Source organism: Plectropomus leopardus, chromosome 3, assembly GCF_008729295.1.
Source record: "Plectropomus leopardus isolate mb chromosome 3, YSFRI_Pleo_2.0, whole genome shotgun sequence".
In the NCBI taxonomy this organism is placed as follows: Eukaryota; Metazoa; Chordata; class Actinopteri; order Perciformes; family Serranidae; genus Plectropomus; species Plectropomus leopardus.
This window is the reverse complement of record NC_056465.1, coordinates 31,367,435-31,381,865: the sequence shown is the minus strand read 5'-3', so window position 1 is coordinate 31,381,865 and position 14,431 is coordinate 31,367,435. Positions and strand designations below refer to the sequence as shown.

General features: G+C 35.6%; 2 protein-coding genes across 5 annotated transcripts in view; one reads left to right on the top strand and one right to left on the bottom strand.

Annotated features, from left to right (window-relative positions):
* osbpl1a (oxysterol binding protein-like 1A) overlaps positions 1–2,617 on the top strand; it is a 34,274-nt gene extending 31,657 nt beyond the window's left edge. For 3 of the 4 annotated variants that reach the window (XM_042482992.1, XM_042483004.1, XM_042483000.1), the window contains 2 exons: positions 430–450; positions 1,872–2,617. In XM_042482992.1, coding sequence (XP_042338926.1) covers positions 430–450; positions 1,872–1,974 — 124 coding nt within the window. In that variant the 3' untranslated portion in view covers positions 1,975–2,617. The remainder of the gene's footprint in view (positions 1–429; positions 451–1,871) is intronic. The other variant, XM_042482998.1, reaches the window with a different exon arrangement.
* Positions 2,618–6,936: 4,319 nt separating this feature from the next.
* LOC121941329 (excitatory amino acid transporter 3-like) lies at positions 6,937–12,343 on the bottom strand. The gene is made up of 13 exons (XM_042484105.1): positions 12,147–12,343; positions 10,837–10,967; positions 10,531–10,624; positions 9,790–9,907; positions 9,669–9,711; positions 9,528–9,590; positions 9,227–9,408; positions 8,886–8,996; positions 8,657–8,779; positions 8,056–8,241; positions 7,433–7,567; positions 7,219–7,335; positions 6,937–7,038 (listed from the first exon to the last, which is right to left on the bottom strand). The coding sequence occupies exons 1-13, from the start codon at positions 12,226–12,228 to the stop codon at positions 6,975–6,977; spliced, it is 1,449 nt and encodes a 482-aa protein (XP_042340039.1). The 5' UTR covers positions 12,229–12,343; the 3' UTR covers positions 6,937–6,974.
* Between the last annotated feature and the right edge of the window lie 2,088 nt (positions 12,344–14,431).

Here is a 14,431-nt window from a genome sequence, read left to right as displayed (position 1 = left end):
TTAGAAATACAGTTCTCTGGAAATCTCTCCCTATATCTTTTTTTAGAAATAATTGTCTACTAATTTCTTGAAATTTGTGGAACATTTCTTGCCAAGTTACATATTGCCTTTTCCCTTGTTTTTGACAGAAATCAGACCAATTTTTTTCAGGGTTCACGGGTTTTTTTTAGTGATGTTGAATGATGTTGATTCTGGTTTTAAAGGTTAAATTTGGTGTGGACATTTTCTGCTCTAAACCCATGTAGCATTGTTTACATTTCTATGCAGTTTTTACTGTGGCCAAATACACAGTGTGTGTCTTCAGTGCTGCCGTTTTACCATCTGTTTCTGTGCCGTTTGATACTTTGTTGCTGTGAAGTTCTCGAGCTAAATCTCCATTTTCTCTTCTTGTGACTTGTTTTTCTATTGCATCCTCGCTTTGATGTTAAGGAGTCCTGCCCTGGGCCCAAGGTCAGAGCTGGCAGCTGTTTGCGCCTCAAATGTGTGATGTGATCATGTGACCACGCTTCTTATTCTCCAGATCTTATCTTTAGAGCTGCATCCTGCTTTCTGTGAAGATGTGATAGAGAATCAGCGATGATACAATCACAGTTTAATGACAAGGGGCCTCATGCAGCAATGTACTCTTAAATTTCCTCTTTATTTTCTCTTAATTATCTGTTAAGAGAAAAGATTCACCAAACATTCTTAACCATTCAAAATTTGCTCTCACCCAGGTGTGCTCAAGCCACCTATTAGCAAAAGTAACACCTCCCTAAGCACTATAGAAGTGCAGGTGTTGTGCCATGTGCAAATAGTTTGGCAAATGTCCAAACGCTGAAGAGATGCCACCACACAATTTCTAAAGTAACTAGTAACTTAAGTTAGTAGTACAAAGGAGTACAAAGGAGTTCAAAGTACAATGTTTCCATCTGAAGTGTAGTGGAGTAAGACTAAAAAGTAGCATGAGATTAATATACTCAAGTAAAAGTACCTCAAGATGTGTAAAAATTAAACTAATGTTTCCTCACGTTGGACTAACAATTTGTGGGAAGTGAAAATGAGATGTTATTCTCTGTATATTGGTTAAAATGCTCTCAACCAAATTTTGTCTTGCCTAACCCAACTGGCCACATTGTTAGGTGTTCATTTGGTTAAATTTAGGTTGTTATCAAAAGTCAGTGTCAGGGCAAAGTCTAATTCCAACGTCAGTTTGAAGAAGAATAGTAACGACAGATAACGATAAAATACACTCCTAAGATCAATTTTCGAATTCTGAACATCAGAGTCACATTTCTGTCAAAATTTAACTCATACTTTTGACTTTTAACTCATACTATTTCCCTTAGAGTTTTTTTTCTTTTTTCTAAAAATGGCTCTAATGCTGTGTTCATTTCATATTAGAGTCCCAATGCATGAGGCCCAATGTTAATAATCCTATCTCCCTTGTAGATGGAAACGTGCGTCTTGCCTACTCATTATTTTCCTTCGATTTGTCGTCCTTGTTTCTAGCTTTTATGTGTATTTTTGTGTACAATCCTTAATACAGAGTCAGATTTCTTTTATGTACACACATACAACGAGATTCCACCAGCATGGCAGCTTCATAGCCACGTGATAGAAACACTCAAACACCGCAGCGGTCCTCTCCCCATAATCATGTCCCTCCTTGCTTTTATGCATAATAGATAAAATAATATAATTTTATTTTAAAGCAAACAACCAAAGTGACCAACTCCTCCAAAAAAAATACCCATAACCTTGTGCTTAAAGCATGCCTGACCTTCCTTCCTCGCCCCCCCTGATTTGTGAGTTATGATTTTCTGGCTGGTGCTGTGCCGTTTTGATGGGAACTCAAATTGAATGCTAATGTGTCTCTGCTGTGCTTTCAGATGGTTTCAGCAGGGGCAAAACCCCCACACCAACTCCCAGGACTGGCTCCATTCAGGTGGATACTGGGACAGGAAATACAGCCAGCTGCCAGACATTTACTAATGGACATTTCCTGCAGAGAGAGAAATTAGCACCATACAGTGTCCTTCGTACGAAGCAGCATTAACTATCTTTTTTTTTAATGGAATAGCCACGGTAACTACAAACATTATGCAACTTAAACTGCGTGGCCTTAATCTACTTTATGACAGTGAAACTGTGCATAGTAAATGTCAGTAATCAATATTTTAAAATTATGAAATGTAAAGTTGTTTGCTTTAAAATGTAGCATTTGTATTTACGTTGAGATTGTTTCCATTCTTCTAGCACATTATGCTAAAAAGTTTGTGATTTTAGTGTCCATCTGTCTTCTTTTTAAATGTTCATAGTAGTGTTTTGACTCTAATTGTATATCTGTGTACATACTTTACACAAATCCAACCAAAAGTGACCTCATCATGTCAATCACATTCCCACTGGACTCCCAACTTACAAAACCACGAGCTCTCAGTAAATATGACGTGGATGTCATTTCCATTCATGTACTTTGCCTTGTAGAAAAAAACCCAACATCCTCACAAAAAAAGAACAGTATATTTTCTGTATCAATATTATTCTTGACTGGCACTTGTTTTGTTTTGTCCACTGAATTCTGTGTCTGCTGTGCTCAGAATTTCATAAAGCAAACACAAGATTTAAGCTCTGTGAAGAGGTTTATTAATATTTTTGTGAAAATCTAAAATGTGTGTATTAAAGGTCCACTGTGTTGGATTTATATTGACAGAAATGGAATTTAATATGTATGTTTTCTTTAGTGTAACCTAACCGTTTTTGTTACCTTAGAATGAGCAGTTTAGGGAGTTACCCCCCAACAAAATTAGCAAGAAAGTAGTAAAAGTTACAAGACAATTTTAGGAAAATTAGAAAAAAAAGGAAATTACCTGGAAAGGGTGTTAAAATAACATGTAAATATATTTTTGTAACATAATTTTAATATATAATTATAACAAATATACGTGTAGTTCTGTTTATATATTATTTTTTTGTCAAAATTTTCTAGTAATTTTCTTTCTATGTCTCTTGTTCATTCAGGTCATTTTTCTTGGCATTTCTACGTATTTCTTGTAATTTGCAGGACATGTCTTGCCAATTTGCTCATTGCCCTTTTCCATGTTTTTAAAAAGAAATCATACCAATTTGCTATAGTTGAAAAGGTTTTAAATCAAAGGCATCTGAACGCTGCACAAAAAAATGTCTATTCAGGTTTCAAGGGGTTAACTTATCAGAGAAAAAAGCCAACACTTATTAGCAGGTGCTGGGCTCGCCACCCATCTAAGACAAGCCAAACAGCAGTGGGGAAACATTGATTTGTAAAATGAAACTGCGTAATTCAGTGTTTTTTTCTGGTTTTAAACAGCTGGGCCCATTTTTTCAGAAGTAATTGAATTTTGACTGTCGGATTGGATCAAATATTGAAAATGGGTTGTTCAAAAGAAAAAAGGATTCTGAAAATGTGATTCAATAATGTAATCCAATTTTGGGTTTGACCTGGATCAAACCTTCAGAGTGTGTTCAAAACGTTTCAGTAGGACTGAGATAACTTTGATCCAAAAAAAAAAAAAATCAGGATTAACAAAATGTAAAAAGAAAATAAAAATTAATTGGTAAAATATTTCTTTATTTATATTTTGTAGTTGAATTGATTAAGAGTTGCTTTCACAAAGTAGATAAAGTAGATACCAGATTACCTAATAAGCCTTTCAGAACAGTAAAGGAACATGAAAAGAATGTCTTCATAAAATAACCCCCCAAACAGTTGTTTATAGAAAAAAAAATATTTTAAGTTACAATCTCAAAAATGTCCGTGTCCACCTCTTTGTTGGCAGCCACAGCAGTTAGTGGTATTTGCAGTGTTTGTGGGCAGACAGTCTACATTGTGATATGTAGTCCTTTTTAGAGCATTAGTTACCCAAATTTGGTCATCTTAAAAAGTCTGTATCTGGATCAGGGTGATTCAGTCCAATGCTATGGCAGAAAAGGCAGATGAAAGACAGCAAAACGTGGTATTTTAAAATGTAAATTTTACACACTGGACCTTTTGAACAACCTGTGAGACAGACTAAAATTTGTAATGACCCTGAAGGCCAGGGTCGTCAGAGCAGATGAGGTGCACCTGTGCCGCCTGGCTCACCTGTATTTAAGACGGCTGCAGACTGTGCTCTGGTTCTGCCTTTTGCTCTCACTATGCCACACTGTGTAGACACTCCAGCTCTCCATGTTTGTCTTTTTTTGGCTTGCTTGTTTTATCTTTCCTTTTACACACCCAGTTTGAAAGAGGACTCGGGTTAAACTCTCAGATGAGCCCCCATTTGCTACAAGTCGGCTCCTTCTGGCAACAAAATAAAGCTCACAGAAACATAACCCTACAAGGTTTTATTGCCCAAACCACAGATTCAACATTAACATCTAGAAACTAAAATTCCCACCTTAGGGTTTTTACACCTCTGCAAAACAGTCAAATTGCAGTTTCAGTTCACATCCATGTCTGTCCAGACTGATATGTAGCCATGACAGTTGACAAAGCTTCAAAAAAGCAATGTACGTTCCTGCAAAGTAGCTACATATTACAAAACACGATTACTTCACACACATCTCCAACTCAGCAGCACAGTAGATCCATACAGTCAACACAATTTCAAGGTGGACACCAAAGATCAGTGTCACCAGTTCATCTGACCATGTGTCTCCCCTTCTGTTTGGTTGAGAATAATGGCCAGAAAAGTGTCTTTGCCAAATATTATTGACCTTTTGGATATATAATGCCATTTTATCCTCGTGGACATTTAGGAGAAATTTTCTCAAATGACCTATTAATAATCAAACTGTGTCCACGAGACAAATGCAAGCTGAAAGAGACCTTTGATCACTAAAATCAAGTCACTCTGTCTGTGAGACCAACAGGACATTTGTGCTGACTTTAATTTTTAAAGAAATTCCCTCAAGACATACTTAAGATATCGTGCTCATGAGAATCTGACAGACACACAACTCAAATCATAATCCCCATGATTTGTCCCTGCTGCAGAGGCTTAAAAACATGTGTATCATAAGTGAATGTAAAAAGACGTTTTGGTTTTTTTTTTTTAAATGGGCATGTGGAGTGTTAAGAGTCCACAGGTGTTGCATAATGAGTGAGAGAAACAACCGGAGCATGAGCTGCAGCTGTGAGCCAGGCAGTACAGGTGTGCTACGTCTCCTCTGATGACCCTGGCCTTCAGTGCGCCTACAGGCACCCTGAAACACAAAGGAACACAAACACACACACACACACACACACACACACACACACACACACACACAAACACACACACACACACACAACAAAGGAAAACCTCCAGGGTCGTCGCAAATTTGAATCAGGGTTACATGAAAGGTCACATGTTGCAGAAACTATTGGGTTTTAAGACATTTTGCTTCTGAATAGAGCATTGAAATTATTTTATTGAAAACTGACACAAACATACACGAATATTTCAGTGTGTTCAAGTAAATTTTAACCATTAATGTGCTTAGGATTACAAGAGAAAGGTCTGTGTCCAACTCCCAACCCACAGGGAGACTAAAAAGACAAATTATCCATCTTTTTAAGACATAGGCAGTTGGCAGTGCTCTCATAAGCAATGTATAAAAAGTTCCTGATGCGACTTTATGTGCAAATTGAAGGTTGTTTTCTCAAAGTCCAGCACATAACAGACGACCTTTCATGTGTTGGCATTGTGATAAATTGAATCAAATGTTCAGTTAGAAGCAACATGTGAAGAAGGAGGCTGCTGTCTGATCAGGTGACAGCCAGAGGGAAAGGTGAAGTTATACTAAAATGTTTGTATTTTCAGTGACTGAAAGAGATACTGAGGCCCAGAGGAACTGGAAAGCAGCGTATATGTGTGAGTTGAGGTGTGATTTGCATGTGAATAAGGGGTATTAAAATTCAATTTCTCACAAAGCTATCCATCAGGGGAAAAAACGAGCCAAAGGGCTCGTGCAAAGCGTTGAAAATAGTACAGGACAACCAGGAATAATAAAAATAAACTTGCAGGGATTTGTGGTTAAAAAGGGGGCATATTTTTAATTTTGTTTGTGTGTGGCTTTACAACAAGTAAATGCAGTTTCACTTTGCTCTGCTTGTGCATACATATGCACATATCTGTTTATTATGATAAATATTCCTCCAAATGAGATGCAGATTCCTCAGCAGAAGAATTAAGTGTGCTGACTCACTTGCAAAAACGTAAACATGGACAGATTGCTAATGGAGTTTACCAGGCAATGGCCCATGGGGCCCAAACTTTGAGGGGCCCTCCTGGCCTTCACCTACAAAATGTTACTTAAATGACACAAACCAGGAAGAAACTCAAAATGACAACAAAAAACATAAAAATACAACAATGAGATGCAAACTTGCTGCAAATATGTGACAGCAAGTAAACAAAAAATAAAAGAGATTTTCCTTTCTGGCATTTGAGAATTAATATTCAAAGTCAATCCTCTTCATGCTGCTACTGCACAAACATGAAAAACAAATTTGATCCCAAATAAATCAAAGTAACAAATAATTACTTGTCATTTAATCAACAGAGTCAGATAAAACAAATCCACCAATAATTCCGAGTGGAATTGTTTAAAAGTACATCAACAAAATAAAAATGCAAAATATGCAATAAATGTGACAGACAATAAACAAGTGAACAATCTTTCCAAATTAAAGTCCACTCTGTTGATGTTGCTAATGAACTAAATACACAAATGACACAAAGATTTTTACATTCAGTTAACAAATCACTGCCAACAGGACTGTTACTTTTCTAAAATCCATGTCGAAAATGTAGAGGCAAATAAGAAATATTTACAAAACTAAAGAAAAGCTGTACATTTTTGTCAAAGTGAGCCGCGTTGGTGCTGCTCATGCTCAGAGGCTGTTCGTGAGGAGCCGAGGCTTCACGCTTGGCGCTCGGCCGCTGTCTCGGAGCGGTTGACTTTCTGTTAACTACGAGGTGGAAACAGCCTCAGACTGTGCTGGTGTGAACCTGGATCCCGTCACTCTCAGTGTTAAACTCTTCCGCCTCAGATCTGAATGACATATGAGTATAAATCAAAGTATTCTGTGCGTGGAAACTTCAGCTGCTTAGTTTCACCACAATCTCTGATAACCTGCTAAAACCTGCCTCTCATTTTTTCCATATACTGGGTTAAAATGACCTAATATTTGCTGTTAAAATTTTTAAAAAACTGTGACCAACTAAGTTTCACCTCATCATGCTCTGTCCCTGCACATCCATTTGTGCGAGTTCTCCTCTGGACAAATACTCGACAAGCGCCACGCCGATGCAGTCTCCCAGGACGTTGACAGCAGTGTTGCATCGATCTCTGAAAAACAAACCAGAGCAGGGGATACACGCGCCTTCACACTGTGCTGTTTCATGTCGGGTGTCGTAATCCCTGCCGAAGCAAAGGTGAAACTTACAGCAACAACTCTACAACCAGCAGAAGGGAAGCATCCCTCGCAGGAATCCCAATGACGGTCAAAATGAAGAGCGTGGTGATTGATCCTGTGGCTGGGATCCCTGCTTCTCCAACGCTGGACACTGAGACTGTCACACTGAAGAAGAAAACGCAGTCAGTGATCAGAGATTTAAAAAAAATAAAAATTACCAGCTAAAGATCCCAGATTGTAGGGCTACACAGTAATTTGAATTTTAATTACGGTCACGATTTTTGGGTCCAATGATTAAATAAACATTGAGAACTGAGCGACAATCGAAAAACAAACCCCCTAAAGGCGGGGGCGGACAAATATGAGGGATTTCTGTGAGGTGATAGTCCACGATTTCGCAGAGGAATTGTGGATATAAAACTTCCGAATGATCGGCTGAACTTTTGAAGAGTTAAGCGATGCAGTAACACCTCCTGTAGCGCCTGCTACTTCCTCTATGCTGATGACACAACACTGTACGTGTATGTAACATGTCGTAGGAATTTAATTACAGCGCAAAATAAATACTGAGGGCTACCTGCATAGATTTTAACCCAAGCTTTTGATAACAAGAAATAGAATAGAGCAAGTGAGAATATTTGACTTTGACTTACGCGAGGATAAATAACTGGCTCCAGTTCAGTTTGATGCCGTTGAGCTGGGCGATGAAAACTGCTGCTGCCATCTCATAAAGGGCCGTCCCGTCCATGTTAACGTTGATCCCGATCGGGAGCATGAAGCGAGTGATTCTTCTGTCAAATATTTCCTCACAACACTTGAAAGTTAGCGTGGCTGCAGATCTTGAAGACACAACCCACCCCTTGTTATTTCTTTAATATCTATGCTCTCTATATTTATCTATGTATAGTTTCTATCTAGAAAATTATAACACTGGTTTGGCATAAAAAAGTTATCGCTAAATTATAAATTTATGTTTTTTGGAAATCTCAAGATAGACACACAAGTGCAGATGATGATCGATAATGTTAATGTGGAAAGAGAATATAAAAACAAATTTCTGGGTGTGATTGTAGACCACAAAATCTGCTGGAAACCTCAGATCAGTTTTGTTAGAACAAAGCTGGCAAAGATCATTACCATTTTTGGGAAAACAAGACACATACTGGACCACAGTATGTGTCTGATGTATTATTACATCATGAATTATTACCTTTACAACGGCTGATGTAAAGGTAATAATTTTAACTCTTTTACCTGCGTGAGATGACCATGGCCCGTATTATAGCCGGAGAAACCCTCCAAATGATTGGAAACGGGTTCCGTCTCACACACAGGAGATAAATCAGCGGAAGGACAACCACTCCATGAATGATGAGCCTGAAAAAGTGCCAAAACTACTCTGTTAATGTTTATCAAACCAAACAAAATGACTCTGCATGCACGATGCAATTGCAATAATACTAAATGTGCAAAGAGAACTAACCCACAAACAACAACTCCGACAAAATTCAAAACTTTGTAGACAGTCTCCCAGTTGTCCCCAACCTCAGCAACATAGCTTGCAGTCATGGACAACACTCCGAATGGCATGATGCTGGAAGAGTAACAGCAGGATGAAAAATTACAGACATACTTAAGTAAGTTGATATTCGAAAGAAGAAGTGCTTTATTAATGCCTCATGGTGGAATTGTATTTATATCTATTCATAAAAGATGAAACTTCCATATTCCACATTCAAACAGGGTTCCCAAACATTTTTACAAGTAAATACTCAAAACTTGTCAGTACTTTTTTATCCATAATGTTTCATCGATTCACCTTACCCTATTATCATAGAAACCACACGACTGATGACCTTGTTGAAGGCGATCAGGATGTCCACGAAGAGTTTGGCTTTTTCTCCCATCGACCTGAGAGCCAGTCCAAAAACTCCAAAAAAGACAATAAGGCCCAAAATATTGAGTCCAGAAGTATATTCGCCCACCATTCGAAATTCTGTGCTGTTCTGAAAGAAGATGTTAAACTCAGTGACGACAACGGTCTGATAGAAACTTCATGCAACAACAATTATCACTGTAAACTTCAGAAAAGTCATTTTAAATAAAATAAAGGGAGAGTGTTTACTGTTTGCAGGCCAGAATTTTGATCGGCTTCCTCCATGTCAAAGCCAGACTTGATAGTCTTGTACTGAAATTAAGAAAATAATAACATCTTCAATATTAAATTGTTGTCTAGAAATGCCATGTAAGCCTGAGAAATAAATACCTGTTGGAAGTTAGCCTGAACCAGATTTATTGGCGCCATGTTCCTATAATAAAGAGTAAAAAATCTGTAAATGCTGCCAAATCTTACAACAAATGCAAATAAAAAATCACTTTATTCTCACGTTATTAGATCAAGCAAGGCGTAGAGAGAAGAGACATCTTCGTCGTCGTCATCGTCTGTCAGAACTTTACCAGGAATGTGACCGGCCCCGGGCTCGATCAGCAGAACCAACGTTAATCCTACAACACATAATCCAAGAAGCAAAAACGTATTTACCAATACTTTTCCATATGGACTGAATACCTCACATATCATATTGGTGTAAAATCACCTGAAAATAAGAATTTTTGTGCTTTTGTCACCTTAACTGAGACGTTAATATAACAGCTTATTCCTTTTATTATTATTGTTATTGTTGTTATTATACACTAAAGAAAACAAACTTATTACATTGCATTTCTGCCAATATATCCCCCCAAAATCCTACATACTGGACCTTTAATATAGAACATTTAAATTATATGATTCTGACTGAAAAATAAAAAAAAAAGGTATGTTAACCAATTATGTCTTTATATGAAGAATTGTGCATAAAAATAGAAAAAATAACCCATTTTAGAAGATGGTGCCATTGAATTGTTTTGCCTTATACTGACAGATATTTCTTTTATTTTGTCCAGCAAACTGCGTCATCCAAACATAATCAAAGTTGAATCAGTACCTCAAAAAATTGGTTTTCACAAAAACTGAACACCATGACCTTCGTGAAGGATTTACTGCAGGGCTGTAGAGTGCATTAGTGTAGCTAAATGCACATAAAAACTGGCAGCTGTGTATAATCTGTGTATTGTATTTCTCTTACCGAGAGCAACAGACAGAAGAGTGGTTGAGATAAAGTACGTCATTGCACGCATGTTGATTTTTCTGCTGGTTCCAACACTCAGACTAGAAAACTCCTATTAAAAATAAAAACAAGGAATGAGGTCTTAGGACTGAAGGTTAGAGTATCGGGAAAATCATTTTTCATTTATTATTAAACTTCTGTAAGGATACCTTCTTATATATAATTGTGGGAAATTGGTCTCAGTTATGTGAATTTTTATTATTTATTACTTTTATGCTCTGTGTACATACATAACCTGAAACCTGTTGTTTACCTGTTAAACACATTTGTAACAATAAGAGGAACGGTAACCATCGAAAGCAGCTGCATGAGTATGTCTCCCAGGAAACCGAGGTACTCTTTGTCAAGGTTAGACATAGGGACGTAGGTCTTCAGAGTCATGCCCAAAGCAATGCCTGTGACACAGTATTAATATTTCAATTTTTAACACAAAAAAATGGTTTCAAATTTCTGAAAACAGAAACGTACAGAAAAATACAGCAGTCAAGTTTAATGTCCTTGCATGTGCATAAATAACACATAATGTAACATGACAAAACTAAGCTAAATGGCAAACTAACTACAATATGAAATACAATGCTAAATACTAATTTATATTTGGTTATTTTTGTTGTCCTAACATGCTTACATTACAGTACCATTTACTGTATGTCAAACCACAAGAAAGAAAGATTCATAATGTCACAATACAATAAAACATCACAAAAAAAGAGAGAAAAGCTTGTTTGCAACACCCATTTTTAAATTTCACAAAACAATTGTTCATTATAATGCCTTTCTTTACCATATCTGATATTATTATTATATTATTTATTATCATTATTATTATTATTATTATTATCATTATTATTATCATTATTATTATCGTTTTATTTTCATAAATAATAAATATATCCAAACATTTGTGCCATACTTTACATATTTCCCAAAATTTAACCACTTTGGCAAGAAATTATCATTAGAATTATTTGGACTATTATTTCCTCATATTTTTCTGTCATTTGTCATGTTATATTCTTAGTTTAAAATTATTTGATGTGATCAGCAAGATGATGATGAATAATATGATAATGATAATAATATAATATAATAATAATGATATAATAATAATAATGATGGTAATAATAATAATAATAATAATAATAATAATAATAATAATTTAAGCCAACAAAAAGCAAAAGTTTAACATCATTTGATGTGATTAAAAAGAGCACAATAATAAAAAATTAATACATATACAAATTTGTTATAGTTCTTTTACTGTGGTTCCTGGAGCATATGAGCAATGATTTGAACTATTCTATTTATTATTATTTATTATTATTATAATTTATCATTATTATTATTATTATATTAATCTATAACTATTTAAACTATTGATGATGCTGTTTATCCTTGCCCTAAAACCAAAGTGTTTTGTCTTTTATATATATATATATAATTTTTTTTTTATCTAAGTTTAACTTCTCATGTCAGTCACCAAAACATGTCGAGCCACATCTAGTTAATGAAGATGTCCAGGTAACAAAATAAATGTAGCTAGCTCGCGGTTAGCCTTAATGTTCATAACTCACCCAGAGCGACGGCGATCAGGGTGGAAATTGTGGCGCAGTTCCTCCTGATGAAGCTGCTGCAGGTGTTGGTGCCTTCCTCCATTTTTAGGCAGTTTGACAGAAAACAAAATCAGCCGATTTTACAACAATCATACATCATTTACCAGCTAATGTTAGCTGGCTAACTGGCTAATGTGACAGAAACACGGAAGGCTACAAACTGACAGTCATCAGTCAAACCTGCGTTTCCACAGACGCTTATTTTGAGTCAATACTGTTTTGGTTCAAAGTGACTCACAACTGCTGGTGACGGAACATAATGTACCGTAACTTAACATTATAGATAGGTCATGAGTGGCAATAAAAATTAAAGATTTAAAAATAAATACATGAATAAAAAAAAAAAAAAAAATAGCCCAAAATCAAGATCAAAATTTTAAAAAGGAAAAAAAGAGAGAGAGCACAATAATCAACTTGGAAACATTAAAGAAGATATCTATAAGGGGTTTTTTTTTTGTTTTTTGTTTTTTGTTTTTTTTTTTTTTGCCTTAACTTTTTTTTCATTTTCTGCTTTTTTAGCACTTACATAACACAACCTTCCATTTTTTTATTTTTAACTATTGCATATTCTGGAGGTTTTGTTATTGTTATTTTTTATATTATATTATATTGTATTATATTATTATATTATATAATTAATTTCAGAATTTTTACAACATTTTATTTCAAAAAACATGGTGATTTTATTTACTTGTGTATTTATTTATTTCAATAGTTATTTATTTATTTATTTATTTATTTACTGGCTGTTGAGAGTATTTTTTTTTTTTTTTTTTGATTTATGGAGTAATAAAAGGAGATATCCAAACTCCCTTGACAAGATGAATCAAGAATTTTGAATCTGGCTATATCCGAAACTAATAATAATGTATAAAGAATTGTCTTAATTAAAACAATTAAACTGGAGTTTAATGAGGAAATCTAATTTTTAAATCCGATTCATTCATAGTGGCTAAAGATAACTTTTATAACTTATTTTATATATTTATTTATTTATTTGCTGTTGGTATTCATTGCTATTCAAAAGAGATATTAAAAATTTTCTTCTTAAAAACCTTGACTCTAATATGTCCAGAAATAGTTAAATGTCATGAATTAAATGTCATGACAATTTTCTAGATAACATGTAGTTTATCATTTCTTATTTGTATACCCCAATATCTGAGAGGGTACTGAAATACTAGTGTTTTTTTGTCCTTTTGAAGATAAAATAAAGTGAATGGTTCCCTTGTGAGCACTCAGTGTTCGTTTATTAATTTGTTTTTTCAGGGCCGAGTGCAGGACGGGTTCATTTAACAGAGACTAATGTGAGGGGACCAAGACAGTTTTGTTAGCAATTCTTTAAAAGTAACAACCTTTAGCTGACATTGTTGCTGCTTTAAGTGTTTCATTCATCACCCAGAAGACTGCAGGCTATCCAAGCAAGCATCGAATAAAGGAGGATACATCATGTGAAGGACGTTGGTGCATTTCAGCACAAACATAGATGGACTCACACCATATCTTTGTAAAGGGAATGCAGCATTTACATCCCAATTATTGCATCAAATGCTGTGATATCATAAACCACTATGAGTGTTTTGCATCTGAAAATCCTTCAAACTTGTGGATCTGTAGCTCAAACTCACCTCAAACTCACCTTCCTAGATTGTATTTCACTTAGTAACAGTAGTCAGTAGATGATTGAGAAATGACTGTTTTCATGCCTGAAAACTGACACTTAAAGTCAGCATGACAGCGACATCAGAGATACGATTTACAGGGAGAACTTTTTCCTGAGAGCAGAGTGGGTCCAACTGAGCAATTTATATTGGGGCAAGTACTCCATCTCATGGTCAAAAGTAAAATATCAGATTTCAATTTACGCCAGTTAAAAGAGTTTCAAGCAAGTCACGTTTGTTATGCTGCTCTAAGGCTGACACTGTGAGGTACGTGTGCTGATGTTCTTGTTCTTGTTTTAGCTGTGCAGTGGCTCTGCAGGGGTCAAAGCCATATGAAGTTTAACAAAAATTCTGCAAGATGCAGGAAATTAAGCTTTTGTCATTGAAAACTTTTCAGGAGATGAAACAAAAATGAAGCCAATGTATAGGTATGAAAGATTGCAATACTTCTGATGGCCAACTGAGGCTGGCTCCACAAAAACAATCAATCTGCCTAAACACGTTTGAAGCATGGTACAAAAAATGGTTTTGATCTCTATAGCTAATTTTCCTGTTGATGACATTTTTACAAAGGATGACTTTAAA